The sequence below is a fragment of the Nicotiana attenuata genome, chromosome 1, assembly GCF_001879085.1.
Source record: "Nicotiana attenuata strain UT chromosome 1, NIATTr2, whole genome shotgun sequence".
Classification (NCBI taxonomy): domain Eukaryota; kingdom Viridiplantae; phylum Streptophyta; class Magnoliopsida; order Solanales; family Solanaceae; genus Nicotiana; species Nicotiana attenuata.
The window spans coordinates 21,878,088-21,896,637 of NC_031989.1; the positions used below are offsets into that span (position 1 = coordinate 21,878,088).

Genomic DNA, 18,550 nt, shown 5'->3' on the forward strand with positions numbered 1-18,550 from the left:
TGTTGATCCTGGAATCAAAGACACTTCAAAGAACAAGCATAAAATAATGTGTGCTACGAAAATTTTACCAGGTAATCACTATTATCCTTAGCCCCACGGTGGGCGCCAAACTGTTTAACCTTAAAATTGGATAACAATTAAACTTATAAGTGGTTTTAAGGATATGTGATTTCACTTGGCACAAACTGATAAATATGAAAATTAACGTTAGAAATTAACAGCAAAATAAAGCAAACCAATGTGATGAACAACTGTGGCCCTCGAGCTAGATCGCCCTCGAACAACAGAGTATGCTACAAAAGTATGAACTGAACATCAGAGCTTGAGAGAGCTTTAAGAGAGAAAAATGTAGTATATTGCTTGATTATCCGTGAATATGATCATTACAAAATGATTAGGACCCTCTTTATATAGTAGAGGAATCCTATTTATGGTATAATTCTAATTACAGAAGCAAATCCCGTGATAGGCTAAATAACCGGTCCTGACTCGATACGTGCCGAGATTTCAGCCACGATCCTTGCCCGATCACGGATATCTCGGCTTTCTGTTATTCGACCTAGCTGGCTACCTTAGATCTCGTTCGATCTCTTTCTCCCTTCGGTATCGATCACAGCTGGTCTCGATCTTGATCGGTGCTTTGAATCCCGAGCTTGGTACCGCACCTCCATATCTCAGTCTGATATAACACGGGGCCAATCCTTGGCCTACCATCCTGGTCTCGGTTAATTAACAAAATCGGGTGAGCCCGATTTCGACCGTTTACAATTACAATGAGAAACCAGATTTCTATTTGAGTTAAATATTGAAGGAAAATAGAAAAATTTTAAAACCTATCCATTACACTACCAATCTGTAAATCATGCAAACTACAATTTGAAGTTTTCTTGCACTTAACAAACCATGCATTACTTTAGAAGTGATTCCCATGCAATTTAAAGATTATTCTCATGCTTATTTTTTATTGTTTCCCTTCATTTTCCTATTTGACTAAAAGAAAACAAAGCCACTGAAAACTTATTCGGGATATTATAAAAGGAAATCAGAGCCAAAAGAAAGAAAAGAAAAGAGATAAACACTTTGAATTACAAACAAAAATTGGTTCGAAAAATTGCCACATTCTTGGCAAAAGGAACATAAACTTAGGACATTAGACCCTACCCCTTGTACTTGTACTGCCCAGTCTTGTCTCTTTTAGTCTCTTATCTATCACTTAACTTTTTTTCATTTCTATGACAAAGCTACAAAATTCGATAAGTTAGGAATCTAGTCCGAGTAAATTAATCTAGCAAAAATATAAGGAAATTGTCTAAGAACAGAAAAACTCAATATCCGAAAGCAAACTCCTAAACCGCCATTAATCACTAAATTAGATGCCGAAAATCTGGCCCAATATGTTGATGAATCAAGTAATCATCAGCACTGGATACATCAAACATCATGTTCTGAGGAAGGAATTGCTGTTGTTGCTGGTGCTGATGAGTCCGAACAATTTCCTTTTGCCTCCGAATCTCAAGAACTTTTCGATGAGAATTCGAGTGCTTAGTAAGCACAAAAGTTGGACTAGCAGCAGGTCGATATTCAGGGACAAGGCGTCCAGACTTGTACCTTACACCACACGCATTACAAAGTGTTTTTGGACCCATTGGTCCAGTTCTCCATTGTGGTGTCTTATCAGTAGCACAATGAAGACACTTCCTTCCTTCATTATTGCTAGCTATATTGTTATTTGGAACATGTTGAGTATTCTCTTTCTTAATTTTCGGAGTAGACGACTTCACTGTCTTCTTTCCAGAGCTCGATATGATCCCTGACTCTGATGAAGATGACATGTCTTGCATTGTTGTTGTGTTCATTGGCGAGTTTGGCGTATTGTTGGGAGAATTAGGTGACACGACTAGCAAGCGAGACGCCCAGTTGCCTGGAGCCATGCGCGACCGCTTGCTACGTGCCTTGGCTGGGACGGACATATCGGGATTGAAAATTGGGTTAGTTGCTGCTGATGCTCGGTTATTATTAGGATCAGGAATGAATTGGTGAGGCTCGTTATCATTTCGGGATTTCATTCCTTGAATGAACTGTATTTTTTGCATCTCGTTACTTGAAAATGATTCTTCCACAAAATTCGAAAGCCATTCCAGCTCAGCTAAATCATCATACTGTAAAAACAATATAATAACAACAATTTAATCAGTACAAATATTTCACATTATGGTTCGAATTATGGTCTTTTGTACAATCAGTAAAAATTTGAATTGAAAATAATAGAAGTATTTCAATAGTTATTGTTCACGTTAAAATTAATTGCTGACGTGAATTAATTTTGAAAGAAATAAATAACAAATGCAGCATGGTCATCCCGACAAGTTAGAAAACCTGAATTTTCATTATCTTTGTATTCACTGTATTGTTTCCCTTTTCTTATTTTCACAGCAACCACACAGGAAAAGTAAATGTTGCTCTTTTCTAGAAGAAAACAAAAGCCATTGAATAAAATTCCTCACAAAAGCGTAAAAGTTACATGTCCAGTGACTACTTTTTCTCCCAGCTTCTATTTACACGGAAAAAAGAAATTAAAACTAAAAACAAAAGCACGTAAAAAAAAAAATTATGCGTGCATGAAAATTATGATTACCGGGACGGAGAATTCACTGGAGAACTGTCCGTCGGGGAAATTCCGGCAGCCAATAATATTATCAACAGTTAATTGTGGGTCGTGATTGCTTCCGGACAATGAAGAATTGCATGAATTATCGACAACAGAAGAATCAACGGAATTTCCGGTGACCGTAGCGTCCAACGTGCCATCAGTGACCATTCCGTCGTCGTTAGGCAAGTCCAAGAGATCCTCAACGACGAAATGGTCACCATTTTTGGCGTCGGAAAGGCGCTTTTCAGGTGTGAATTGAGAGTTGTAGTAACTTGTCTGGAAGAATTCAGGTGTTTCCATTGGTTAGAAATTATGCAAATTTGGAGCTCAAAGAAGAATGTGTGAAAAGAGTGTGTTTTTTTGGTGTGAGAGGGAAAAATAGAGAGAAAAAGAGAGAGTTGTGAGGAGTGAAGTGTTGGAGGAGAGAGAGAGGTGGAAGAAGAAGAGAAAGGAGAGGGGGTTTATTTGCGTTTGAAGGGGACAAGCAAACGGCTGAAATTTTGGATGTTGATTAGGAAAAACTATGGCTTTAAAAAAAGCTAGATATTGAGTACTATTTCTTTAAAATAAAATAACAATTATTAAAGTTTCTTTATATTAAATAGAAAAAAGAGGTAAATTTGGGTAGTGAATTTACGTGATAGTCCTTTAACTAGTGATATTAATTTGTGTGGTTTCAAGTAATTGAGACAAAAAAAAAAGATAAAAAAAGATGAAGTAAAGTATTTTTTGGGCATAGAGTGTTATGATCACGATTTTCCAACGGTGGACCACACGTGAGGTGTAAGGTGAAAATGAATATTGAATATGGGACTATGGTAATGGTCTTTACTTAATACTCCCTCCGTTTCAAATTGAATGAGGTAGTTTGACTCGATACGGAGTTTAAGGAAAAAAAAAAGATTTTTGAAATTTGTGGTTTTAAAAGCTTAAGGGGTAAAGCTCTGTGGGGCCATGACTTTTGTGTGGTTATAAAAGCTTCTCATTAAGGGTAAAATGGGTAAAATGAGGAGTTTAAAGTTGAATTATTTTCAAATTTAAAAATGTGTCATTTATTTTGGAACAGACTAAAAAGGAAAGTACCTCATTTAATATGAAATGGAGTAACTAGGTCATCAGTTCCTTCCCACCTTCACTACCAATCCTTTCTCGTGTAAGAATAATTTGGTAAAAACTTACTCGTACCAAGTCAATATTAAACGTGAGATTTATGTCTTGAATTTACAGTTTTTAACACTTAATCATAATTAAGTGGCATGCATTTTCACTTTGAATTATATAGATTCTTAAGGTTAATTGTTTATTTAGGTGTAAAAATTCGACACAGGTAAATATTTATCAATTCAATTAAAAGTATTGTATAGAATAATCGAGATGCGCACAAGCTGATTCGAACATTGCGATTATAAAAAGGGATGTGTCGCGTGGAACCATTTTGTGTTAACCAAGTCCATTGAGTTCTAATATTATCGATCTTTGCTTTGTTTGTATGACACAAAATAGGTTTAAATTATGTTATAAACAGAATTTAACATGCTGTTGTACGAAGGATTATTATAACTAAATCCTAGTGTTCACTGATTATATATACTTTATTTTTAATGAAATAATTATATTTTTTATATAAGATGTTAATTTGTTAAAGCTGATACTTCGAATAAGAATTCAACAGATTACTGTACTCTATACACCATATATGTTGTACATTATGCTTTTCCAAGTAGTACTCTTCATGCATAATATAGGTTTATCTATCATAATTACTTGGGTTCAGGTCGTTTAGCTAATGTCATCCTTTTTGGGTAGAGATTTCAAGAAAAAACAACTGATATTGTGTGTTTTGAATGAATAAATTAAAGACGAAATTATATATATTAAAATTGAGGACAAAATGGGGAATACAATGTGAAAAATATAAATATAAGTAAATAGCAAAAAAACAATGGAAAATAAGAAAGTATCAACAATACATGTCTCTACTAAAATCATTAGTTGAAATGTTCAAATTAATGAGTGATATTGCATTACTATTACTATTAATTGAAAGTTTCTCCGAGGTTTACTCGAGAACCATGACGTGTTTTTTAGAGTATTTCAATGGTCAAAATATTACAATTCAAATTATAATAACTTAAATTAAAATCCTACTAACTTATACTAAATTCGAATATATTTCCCTATTGAACATGTAAAATGGAAGAGGAAAAACACCACGAGCCCACATATACCACGTCTGAAGCTGATCATGAGGGCAATTATTTACGCAATTTGTACAACAATTATATCTGCACGTACCAACACCTGCAAAATCAAGTACAGTTTCCTTCTAAAGCAATGTCAATAACAGCTTTGAGAAAAAAAAAAGAAAAAGTCAAATATAATTACAACAGGATATTTTAGGAAATAACAATTGAAAACTTGTCAAAATGGTTGTAAAAACTGAGAGAAAAGGTAATTAGTAAATTAATTAAAGAGACAAATGAGTGTTAAAATTCAACTCCGAAGGAACCGATCTAGCAGGTTTGTCGCTGCGACTCGTGCCACTATCGTCCAACTTTTACAGCCCGATTCCTCCGCATTTAATTTTAATTTTTGTCATAGGGATTCGTGTAAAAATATTAATTTCTTCTCTTAACAGTTTATTCTAAAATATCACTGAAAAAACCTTTTATTTTATTTCATTATTTTATCTCTACCCCTTTAAATTACTTTTTTCATTTTGGTTCTTCCCCTAATTAAATTTTATCGTCTTGTTCAGACCCTCCCACTAAACAGCACGATGATTACAGCTAGGCTTGATAAAATCAACGGTCTAGATCTTTCCAACGTGAAGATGTTCCCTTCAAGTCAGATTTTTTCCTTACTTTTTACCCGACGAAGGGATGCCACGTCAGATTACGGTGGGGCAGCTGGAAAATGAGCTTCTTCACACACGTGTCACCCAAGTATTCATTGGTGGGAGAAACCATAGGAAAGTGCTGATCCCTAGATGTATTTAAGAGAGCGGATAAGGTAAGGGTTATTTATGGCATCATCACCTCAACTTGGAAGCATAACTAACTTATCTAATTTTAATTAAAAATTTAGAGTTTGAGTTACTGCAAATAAAATTAAAATGTTTTTGATAAGGGAGTGCTTACCTTTAAAGTGTGACTCTCGATGCAAATCCAGATTAATTATCTAGTCTATAGAAATCATTTTACTCTTCTGTTTTAGTATGCTACGGATAAATAGTTAATTCATAATTTTCTTACTCATCACCAAACAGGGGCGGAGGTAGAGTACGGGATACGGGTTCAGATGAATATGTACAATTTATTAATTTAAAACCAAGAACTTAAAAGGATTATAATTCCGAACCCACAATGTTCAAATCCTGACTCCGCCTCTGCAACCATATAAAATGGAAAAGACTGGAATATAATAAAAGACATACTACCTTTTCAATTAACTATTTTTTTTAGTTCTGTAATAGTGTTACTCAGCACCAAATTAACTAACCTTACCATCATTCACCCGGCTCCAAATGATTTAGTTCACTGTTCTGAACTTGGTTTTTCTGTTTGGTCACCGAAAGAGGAAGTATTTACTTCGGTCATTATTGCATGATCAACCCAACGAATGAAAGGAATTATGTTTTAAAAGGCGGGGTCGTTAGACGAGGCGTTTTACCTCAGACGAGGCGAGGCGTAAGCCTTGAGACATGGGGCGTAAGTGTTAGGTGTTTGCCATAATTTTCTTACCATATTTGGTTTTCCTATCTCTTGAAAGAAAAGGACAATATAATTACCTTAATTGGGTTTTCCTTTTTGTAAAAGGAAATTATAAATCTCCAATATTTGGCTAGTCCTTTTTCTTGTAGGAAAAGGTTTGGACTTCTATAAATTGAGGATCCTTCCTTCACATTCAGTAGCATCCACAATGTAGCCATAGGGGGCTTGAGAGTCTTGTTTAGGGAGAGAACTTTACGGGACAAGTGTTAGTGTGTCACTTGTGTTTGCCTCTTCGTGAGGTTGCTTTTTCGGTCCTAACAGTAAGTCCCATGGATCTTCAAATTTTACTAATTTTAAAATTTTTAAAATAGTATAAAATAAAAAATAATTATAAAAATTACATTAAAATCACAAAATTATAACAAACAATCTCTTTAAAATATTTATAAAGTATAATTCAACTATGAATAATATGAAAAGTTTGACATATATCATAATATGCAAATTAGCTGCAACGTCATTACAACTCAAACATCAAAAGTAATATATTCGATACGAAATCTTATATGTATCTCTTAAGGAGTAATGAATCTTTAAAGAATTTCGGTATTATAATTTGATATTTTTCTTAAAATACTCCTTTTATTTAATATGCTTTTTATTTGAAAGAAATTAATATAAAAACATAATTCACAATTTCAATATGATTCCCTAGCATCATTTATTTTTAAGTTTCAACAAGTTAATAAAGTGACACATAATTCACCATACAATACCATGATAACTAATTATAAATAGTTACTAGCTGATACTGAGCTATAAAATTAATAAGCATTGTATCTCGTAAACGTGAAAAAAAAAATATTTAGAAAAATAATTATAAAAATTATGGACTATTATTAGTAAAGACATAACAAAAGTTATTAAATAAATACTTTTTAAATAAAAGATTTATTTAAATTAACTATTATAGCAGTCTTAGTGGATAACGTACAATAATTTTTATTTTAATTATGATATAAAATACTCTCAACTTAATGATTTATGATTAAGAAAAAAGTAATTTTGAATAGTCAACGATTTATTAAAAACAATTGAGGATTTATAAGGTTAGTTACATACAATTGCATAAAGTTCTATTAGGCGAGCCCAGTATGCTGGGCGTTGGGCGTGTCCGGGGCGTAAGCCCCGATGGCCGAGGCGTAAGTCTCACGGAACTAAGCCCCACACATAAGCCCAGGCGCGTTTTACGAGTGCTCCGCCCCGGGGCGAGCCTCGGGCGAGTCCCAATTCTGCTTTTTAAAACGGAGGGAATTAATGGGAATAACGAACCTACACCTTTAAGTCAGCATTAAAAAAAGAAATTACAAACTTAAAAATATGCTGCTACACGTATTTATGATGGTTTTCGAAGAATGGGTTTTGATTTTTTTTTTTTTAATTTAAGAAACGTCAGTATTTGATTTAGTTTTAAAGATATTGCTTTTAAACTAATTTGGAAGAATTTAACCCTATAGCATATAGGCTTCATAAGAGTGAAAATTAGTTAGTATTTTAACCTAAGAATACTTATTTGCTACTCCACTAAATATTTTACTATATTACAAAAAGATTGCTAAGAAATCTTTACGGTAAAAAGAAATAGATTTGGTCCTAAATCCTGATACATACCGTATAGAAATGCTATGACTTGCGTGGTTAAACTTGGTCCTTCGTATTTTTATAGGATTTTTAAGTTAATATTTCCAGGTCTTGATGTACCTTAGCTTATTAGGTTGAGACATCGTAGGAGATATATGAGCCCTTTATCTTGCTCTTATTGTATTCAAGAGCAAAAGACTTTTCGCAATTGCTGCATTTTTATTTGATTTTTCAGCCACCAATTAGTGCTGATACATAAAAAAGGACAATATTTGTGACTAAATTGTGCGCATCATATTGTTGACCTTTTATAACAAAAGTAAGCTTCCTTTCATGGGTTTACTAATTCTTGGGATCTTCATAAAATTGCTACTAACGGCTACTAACTCTGGAAAATCTGTGAACAATTATCGTCATTAAACACCATAATGAAAAATAAAATTGTTTTAATGTTTTCAAGTTAATCGAGGATTATTCGTTTTTTTTTTTAAAAAAAAGGTAATAAAGGTTACGGTCAAATTTCTTTTAAGTTTTGTTGGTTTTTCCTTTGGCGCTCTTGATTTCTCTTTTGCAAGAGAATTAGAATTGCGCTTTCCCGAACTCAAGGTTACCTCATTCCGAGAAGTTATTCTTTTTTATTTATTTTTTTGCAACAAAAATAAAATGTATTATTCCTACTTGTACATCTTATACATGCATCAGGTTCTTATCATATTCTTCTCATCTATTTCTCCGGGTATCAATTTTTTCAAATTGAGAAGAATATACATTGAATGGTAAGATTCAAAATTAAACCTAATATTGTTGCTTTAGAGTTTGGATTTTATTTCTTTCATTTTCAGTAAAAAGAGTAAAGAGTGACTGAAAAAGGGAAGGTACCTGGATGTTGCTTAGCTTAGAGGTCACCAAGGAGTGACCGAGTGAGTATATACTATATAGCAGAGATGCATGTTTGCTATTTTCAGAATGCTTTATCTTTACATAAATAATTCAATAAATAAATAAATAAGTAATATTTAGATATTTTCTCTTTTTATGACAAAAAAAAAAAATTCCACTGGAGTAGGGTCCTAACGGCACGTGACAGAGGTGGAGAGTGTGTCAGCTCGCCATGTGAGTAAGCTTTGCTGCTAGGTGCATATCAAAAGCCATAACTGACGGTGGTCAATGCCACGTGGCGTATAATTAAGGGTGACTTCTCTTTTTCATTTTTTCGTTTTTTCCTTCTTTTCTCATTTACCTTTTCTTTTTCTTGTGCTTCTTAGCTTAAGCATCCAGCAACGTGAGAGCACGTGGCGCGTCCTGTCACGTGACATTCTAATTTTAATCCACCCACCCATGCACCACTTAGGCTCCTCTTTACTCTTTGACCCATAATAGCCTGTTTGGCCAAGCTGGGAAAATCAGCTTATTTTGAGAAGTGTTTTTTTTAAAAGTGCTTTTGAAAAAAGTACTTTTGGAGAGAAGCAGTTTGTGTTTGGCAAATTACTCTGAAAAGCACTTTTGAGCAATAATTTGTGTTTGGCCAAGCTTTTCAAAAAGTTCTTTTAAGTATCAAATTACGAATAAGGACATGAATAAATTTACTTTATAGTTAATATTATAAGTAAATAAATAATTTCAAAAATTTGTTATTACATGCAATAATTAAATATTTTCATTTTATTTAAGTAAAATATGAAAATAAAATTAAAAAGTACTTAATTCTTTTAATATAAGTTAAATATATTAAAAATCACTCAACAAATATAAAAACATCCACCGCTAAAGTCACTATATATTAGAAAGCTATCCTAAAATAAGAAGAAATATTTATACATTAATATCCTAAGTATTAGGTTTAAATGTTATTTTGGTATATACTATATTTTGTTAAGGGCATTTTTGGTAAGAAGAAAAGTCAAAACTGCTTCTGCTTCTGCTTTTGGGAAGAAGCTACTTTTTATGCTTCTCAGAAATTGCTTCTGCTTCTTCCCTAAAAGCACTTTTTTCCTCAAAAAAGCTTGGCCAAACACCTCAAGTTAGGGGAAAAAAGTGCTTTTGGGAAAAAAACACTTTTGGCCTCTTGAGAAGCTTGGCCAAACAGGCTATAAGTCTTGTTGAAATAATAACCAGTAATATATACTATTTTATATTTAGCTAATGAATATAAATATTTATGACCGGCTAAATGTATTGCTTGCCCTTATTTAGATGCTCCCCTTGCTTTGCTACATATTAGATAAAAGAAAATAGTAATACGGAAATGATATGATTCATGAATATCAGATTGGATATATAATTGGTTGTTCTGATTAGAAAAAATTAAATATAAACTCACTAATTTTTAAGAGATATAACTTACTAATTGCCACTAAATAGTTCGAGAGTTCTACTTACCAGATTAAGATTTTAATAACTAACACAATACAAGGATTAGGTTAAATGACATAATTCATGATAAACTTGGGTTATATGCAGTTACATGTTGCATATCTTTTCTATGCTCTAGTAACGGAGATATGCTTAATATTATATGTATACTAATTGCTAACATCGTGTGAGACCATTAATTATGGTTAGTGAGTGATTTCATGGAATCTTTCTTAGATTCTTGAAGAAGTAGGTAAGGCAATGTGAGACCACACGATGAGTTTCTAAAGTTATTTAGGTTAGGGTGCATTGCTACTTTAGGAATATTTGTATTGAGAAAAAGTGGTGTAACTAAGCATCATCATTTTTATAATCAAATTTGTCTTTAAAGTTAGAATTCGACTACGTTAGGCTTAGGGGTGGCAAATTGGCGGGTTGGGATGAATTTGGGCGGGTTAAAATGGGTTAGGTTAATAAATGGGTCATTGCCCAACCCAGCCCAAAGTGTACTTGGGCTAAGATGGACTGGGTAAAGATGGGCTAAACAATGGGTCATAGCCCAACCTGCCCAACTTGACCCATGTTTTAGAACCTTGCTCATCTTGCATAAACAAAGTCTTTTACCTTTTATGCACCTATGTATAAAAGGAAAATAAATAAGTACTATTAGTATTTTGAGAATCAAAATATATTTTCTTAAATAACAAATTAGTATTGTCACGATCCAAGTTCGCCCTCCGTGAACATGTCGTGACGGCACCTAGTCCCTACGACTAGGTAAGCCTAACAATTTAGGAAAAGAAACAAATGCGGAAAAACTAATAAAAACCGAAGATAACAAATATAAAAGTGTTTAAGATGCCACTCGACATATACAATACAAGATCTCAAAACCGAACAACTCCCAAAACCCGGAATCCCATGAATCACAAGCTATGAATACGATAAAATGCTCTAACTCTGGAATGTCTAAATCAAAAGAAAAGATATAAGGGCTATCACTATAAGAGAGAATGGAAAGGGACTCCTCGGTCTGCGGACGCGGCAGATATACCTCGAAGTCTCTGGAGAATCGCCTCGCCTCAAGGGTTGTAGGGATGAGTCGAAGAACCTGGATCTGCACACGAAAAATATGTGCAGGAAAGGGCATGAGTGCACCACAGCGGTACCCAGTAAGTGCCAAGCCTAACCTCGGTCGAGTAGTGACAAGGAAGGTCAGGGCCCCACCGGTCATATACAATAATTTATAAGGAAAAGAAGCAGTATTAAAGTAACACAGGGTAATAACAGTAGCAACAACTACAACTGAGACAAAATAATAACAGAAGGAATACAACTCAACACAAAGATAACAACCAGGGATCTCCCAGGATTCCGTCCTGTAGTCCCCAAATATAAATATCCAGTGGATCTCTCGGGTGTCGTCCCGTAGTCCAACTCATAACGCGTAGGGGATCTCCTGGAATACCACATCCGTAGTCCCAAATGTAAATACTTAGTACTGCGGGAATCTACCGTGTGCAGTCCCGTAGTTCCAATGTAAATGTGCAGGGGGATCTCTCGGAATACCACATCCGTAGTCCCAAATAAACAGGCAAGGGGGATCTCCCATGATATCGCCCGTAGTCCCAAAGTAAACACACGGCAGCAACACGAAGAATATTCAATTCAATCAAATTTATACCAAGGTAAAACATGTATTCTAGCCTAGCATGCTGCACATAATTCAAATAAGGCAATTTGAGCAAGTAAAACAGTTAAGCCACTTAGATATGCTTTCCTAAGCTAACAGTAGGCTTAAATTGCAATTAATAAAAACAGGGAAGAAAACGTAATTATAGTTACTTAATGAAAACAGGATTTTCAATAATTAGCACATGTACGCACTCGTCACCTCACGTACAAGGCATTTCATATATCACAGTACCAATTCCTAAGAGGAGTTCCCCCACACAAGGTTAGGCAAGCCACTTACCTCGAACCAGCTCAATCAACTCAATACCTCTTGCCACGAGTATCCGACTCCAAATGTCCCAAATCTATTCAAAGTAATTGCATAATGTAAATATAACTTCAAGTAACTAATTCAACTAATTAATTCGAAGCTAATACGCGAAATTAGGAAAAATCGCCCAAAAAGCCTCCCGGGCCCATGTATCGGAATCGGGTAAAATTTACAAATTCGGAATCCTCACACTCTCACGAGTTCATACATACCAAAAACACGAGAATCGTACCACAAAAAACCCCTCAAATCTCCAATTCCAAGTGTCCAATTTCAAACCCTAAACCCCCAAGTTTAACCCTTATTTCCCCTATATTCCTTGCCCAAATCAGTAGAAAATACAATAATAACGAGTTTGGGTTCCAAAAATCTTACCTCCTTGAAGCTCTCTTGAATCATCTCTCAAAAACCTCCCAAAGGCACAAAAATCCGGATGAAAATGGTGAAGAAAATGGGCAAAATCGCGACTGAACCTTTATATAGGTTCTGGCCCAGGATTTTCGCACCTGCGGCCATTTCCTCGCACCTGCGGACCCAGGTGCGCATCTGCGAGATTTCATTAATCGCACTGGGCCGCACCTGCGCTTCTTCTACCGCACCTGCGGTCTCGTAGGTGAGCTCAAATAATCGCACCTGTGGAATCTGGTTTCCAAGCGTATAGCCGCATCTGCGGCTCCTCAATCGCTTCTGTGATCACGCACCTGCGGTCCCCAAACCGCAGGTGCGGTTATGACAGAACTTCAGCAGCTGAAGCTGCTTCCAAACCTTCCAATTTTCTTCCGTCAACCTTCCGAAATCATCCCGAGGCCCCCGGGACCTCAACCAAAAATACGAACAAGTCATATACCACTATTCAAACTTGTACCAATCCTCGGAACACTCAAAACAACGCCGGAATATCAAATCGCCCTTGGATTCAAGCCTAAGGATTTCCAAAACTTTCAATTTCCGCTTTTGATCAAAAAGTCTATCAAATCTCCGAATTACCTGAAATTTCGCACACACGTCCCAAATGACACGACGGACCTACTCCAACTTCCGAAATTCCATTCCGACCCCGATATCAAAATCTCACTATCGAACCAGAAACTTCAAAAATTCAACTTTCGACATTTCAAGCCTAATCCGAACCCCTAAGCCCGAAATCACCCAATGGAGCTAACGGAACCAATATAATTCCATTCCGAATCCGTCTTCACACTGCTCTGACTGCGGTCCAAATTTTAAGGCTAAAACTCTCATTTAGGGACTAATTGTCCCAAAACACTTCGAAACACAAAATGAATCCTCCCGGCAACTCACAATAGCAGAAATAAGCACGGGGAAAGCAGTTAATAGGGGATCGGGGCGTTAATTCTTAAAACGACCGGCCGGGTCGTTACAAGTATTTAAAATGTATAAGTTAAAAAATATTTTGCGGGTAGGGTGTGGTGGGGTGGGGGTGGGGGTTGGGATGGATGGGTGGTGCAGATAAATGAAAAAAATTAAAAATACAAAAAAGATGAAAAAAATTACAGCTAAGGTGTGGGGTGGAGGGGGGTGGTGGGTGGTGGGTGGTGTAGAAAACGAAAAAACAGAAAATAGAAAATTGAAAATACAAAAAAAAAGTAATTTTTTTGCGTTGGAACAAAACAATGGAAAATGGGAAAGCATTTTCGAAAAATATTTTCCGACATACTAAACACACCCTAAAATTTAAATACTTTGATTTTTATTTTTAAACTTAGATACAAAAACTAATGATGGGACAACTAAGTAAATTTCTAGATAAGTTGGGCCGAGATTCCTTTGTTTAGGGTGAGCTTCATCGGTTGTATTTGGGTTACTTTATGGGTCAGAATGTGCTATTAAAAAGAGAAATTTTCAAAAACCACTATGTTTTAGTGATTAATAGCTTGCTATAACTACCATTTACTAAATTACTTCATATAGCTATGTTTTCAGTTGTTATAGATTGTATTCGATGTATTTTTGCTAATGTATTCATGAATACAATAGCAAAACTTGGCGAATAATAGGGGAGTCCAGCTAAGCAGAGAATGTATCCGACTGTATTCGCGAGCTGTATTCGTGAATACAGTAACGAAATTTGCGAAAAAAAGGTCTTCAGCTGTTTAAAAACGGTAAGTGAATCAATTAACGCGATAGACTCCTAATATAACTCAACAAACTCAATTATAACGCACAAAATTTGTATTTTCAGTTATAGAAAAGATTCTCAACCGAAAAACACTCCAAAACAGAGCAATCTTCAGAGATTCAATCATCCTTTCTTTTTAGTGGTATCTTTACTAAAATATTTTTTAGTGGTATCTTTACAAATAGATTTATATATTGAAATTATATAATTATATTGAATACCGTTAAATACATAAAAATACATTGAATACATGAAGTATAGCGGGTCATATATAGTGCAAAAATATATGAATACATACTATATATATATATATATATATATATATATATATATATATATATATATATATATATATATATATATATACNACATTTGCGTAAATATAATAATTGCGGAAAAATAGAGAAAATCAAATCAAATATCTAAAGGAAACTGTACTGAATGCTGCATGGCAAGTACAACTCAACATCACAAGTCTAAAACAATACCCAAAACCCGGAAACTCACAAATCACAAGCTAAGGGATACATAAGAGGCTCTGACTCAAGAATATCTATACAAAGGAGAAATGCTGAAAGAGCTATACTTATTACAGAAAACTTGAAAGGGACTCCTCGGTCTGCGGACGTAGCAGATATACCTTGAATTCTCTACCGCTACACCTCCTTCCAAGGCTGACAGAACTGAGTGGGAGTACCTGTATCTGCACAACAAAAATGTGCAGAAGAGTAGCACGTGCACACCACGGCGGTGCCCAGTAAGTATCAAGACTAACCTCGGTGGAGTAGTGACGAGGAACAGTCAAGGCACCTACCGGTCAATAAGCAGTAAAATCATAGGAACAATGGAAATGACATTTAAATATGTAAAGACTGCATGAATGACCAAGAATGCTACAATTCATAATAAGGGAAAAATACAACAAGTAACAACGAGAATATAATAAATAAGGATAGGAAATGACGGCAGAATCACAATCCAAATCCTAAGGTCACAACACAGCAATGGGAAAACAAGTCGATAACTCATATCCTACAATGATGTTCACAAAGGTCTTATCCAACTCGTTCCACAATTTCACCAAGTCTCGGACAAACCACAACTCGCGAAGATCCAGCATCTGAAATCTAACAATTGGCATCCTGTGCCCCATCAACCTCATGGTCATACCGACAACTAACTGGCTAACTAGGGCCACTCTCACAAATATAATGGATAAACGAGGGCGTACCTCCACTCTTAGCAAAATCAGGAGGAATTCACCTCTAATAGGGGCGTTCAGCTACGTGTATGCTTGTGCAAATGTTTCTAACAAAATTCTACCAACTAGTAAACATGAAAAGGAGAACGGACCGCACGTACGATGTTTTCTCATAACATCCAAGCGATAAAGCTCATACCGGTAAGCAACCCACAATCACATTATTAAACAAATAGGAATGCCTCCACAGGCCGTCACAGTTCTCTACAATCATCCCCTGACATAGCCCACCTTATTTCGCCACGTGTGCAAATAATAAGATAATAGGTACCGCCTTATTTCGCCACACGTGCAGCACAATGTTCCCTCCATGTTCCGTCACATGCGCAACCCACATATAAGCATATAACATATCCCGCCTTATTACGCCGCATGTGAAAAACATCAATAACAACAACAGCACGGCAAAGACCTCGTGCAACCCTTCAAATCAACCGCACGGCAGAAACCTCGTGCATCACAATATTTAGAATCGCACGGCAGAAACCTCGTGCATCATAGTATCAACAACCGCACGGCAGAAACCTCGTGCATCACAATATTCAAAATCGCATGGCAGAAACCTCGTGCATCATAGTATCAACAACCGCAGCGCAGAAACCACGTGCATCACAATATTCTCAACCGCACGGCAGAAACCTCGTGCGTCACAATCTCAAGTACAACACAACAAACGACAATATATACAGGAACAAAGCAAGAGAATCAACTCAGGTATTTCCGTCCACCAAAAGACGGTACAACTAACTCACAAGGAATAGCCGTAACAGAGAAATACTAAGCGCAATAAGAACAACTCAACAAGGGAGAAATAATATGAAACAACGATTCCATAATACTACGTTCAACAACAAGGAAGTTAACATGAATCAAATAATTACAATTAAGGAAATATCAACTGAATATAGGACATCTAACTTCTTTCCAATTAAGACCAATTAATTACACGAGAGATAGAAATAATGCTTTCCAAATAAAGACAAGCAGTTAGGAATGATAATGTGACTATAGAAGGGTAGTGTCTACAATGAAACAAGTAAAAGTCAATTAGGCAACAAAGATAAGCCAAAAAGGGGCAAATAAATTCCAAGTAAGACATGTAAAGGTGAAGCTAATAACAGGGAACTCAATCGTACCAAGAACAACTTTATATTCGGTGACTACAAGGATCTAAGAGCCTAAAAGGGGCAATTTTCCACAAATAAATCCTAGCACGCACTCGTCACCTCGCGTACAAGGAATACAATCAACAAAGAAGACTCAAATCCTAAGGGGAAGTCCCCCACACAAGGTTAGGCAAGATACTTACCTCGAACCGGCTAAAATAAACTAGCAACCACGTTCTTGCCACGAGTACTCGACTCCAAATTGCCCAAATCTATTCAATTAAATCACAAATTGTAAATAACATCTCAAGCAACTGATTCTACTATTTAATTCAAGGCTACGGCGTGAAATTAGGTAAAATGACCAAAATGCCCTTCAGGCCAACGCCTCGGAATCAAATAATTTTTACATTTTCAGAACCCTCGTATTCTTACGAGTCTAACCATATAAAAATCTCCCAAATCGGAGGTCAAATGCTCACTCAAAATCCCAAAGTTTGGCCAAAGAAGTTCTAACCAAATTCCTCCAATTTTAGTCCCAAATTCGAATTTTAATGATGGATTTAACTACAAAATAATGAAATATAACTAGAAGGGATTAGGAAACGTTACCCAATAAATCTTCTCTTCAAAACCCACTCAAAATCGCCCTCTCCCGAGCTCTCAATTGATTTTGTAACTTATGAACTCAAACCCTCGACATTTCTATTTCTGCCCAGGGATTTCCGCTTCTGCGGACAAGGGACCGCTTCTGCGGTCCCGCATATGCGGAAAAACAGCCGCTTCTGCAGTTTTCACTTAATGGACCAGAGTCCGCTTCTGCGGACACATAACGCTCCTGCAGTTCCGCTTCCGCGGAATGGCGACCGCTTCTGCGGTTCCTGAGAGGGAGGGCTAATCTCGCTTCTGCGATGACCAAGGCCGCTTCTGCGACTCCGCTTCTGCGGTTCCCAAGCCGCAGAAACGGAAAGATACCAGAAGCAGCAGTGCTGCTATTTCTCAACTTCCAAAACTCTTCCGCTAACCACCCAAAATCATCCCGAGGCCCCCGGGACCTCAACCAAAAGTACGAATACCACCTAATACCTTATTCAAACTTGTACCAATATTGAAAACACCTAAACAACGCCGGAAACCCGAATTAATCAAAGATTCAAGCCTAAGAACTTCAAATTCCAACAAACGCACTTTCGATCAAAAACCTAACCAAACCTCGCCCGAATGACTTGAAATTTTGCACACACATCCCAAATGACATGACGGAGCTACTGCAACTTCCGGAATTCCAATCCGACCCTCGGATCAAAAACTCACTATCGGACCGGAAACTTCAAAAATTCAAACTTCGGCATTTCAAGCCTAAACGAGCTACGAGCCTCCAAAATACATTCCAAACACGCTCCCAACCCCGAAATCACCTAACGGAGCTAACAGAACCATCGGATTTCCATTCCGAGGTCGTCTTCACACTGTTCTGATTACAGACCATTTTTCAACTCTTAAGCTCTCATTTAGGGACTAAGTGTCCCAAAACTCTCCAAAACTCAACACCGAACGTCCTGGCAAACCAAAATAGCAGAAATGAACTTAGGGGAAACAATTAATGGGGGTCGGGGCGTGAATTCTAAAAATGACCGGTCGGGTCGTTACATCCTCCCACACTTAAACATTCGTTCGTCCTC

General features: G+C 36.2%; 1 protein-coding gene across 1 annotated transcript; it reads right to left on the reverse strand.

The window, feature by feature from the left end:
* Positions 1,059-3,148, reverse strand: LOC109214774 (GATA transcription factor 9-like). Its single transcript, XM_019378754.1, has 2 exons — positions 2,636-3,148; positions 1,059-2,159 (listed from the first exon to the last, which is right to left on the reverse strand). Exons 1-2 carry the CDS (start codon positions 2,948-2,950, stop codon positions 1,365-1,367), a joined length of 1,110 nt encoding a protein of 369 aa, XP_019234299.1. The 5' UTR covers positions 2,951-3,148; the 3' UTR covers positions 1,059-1,364.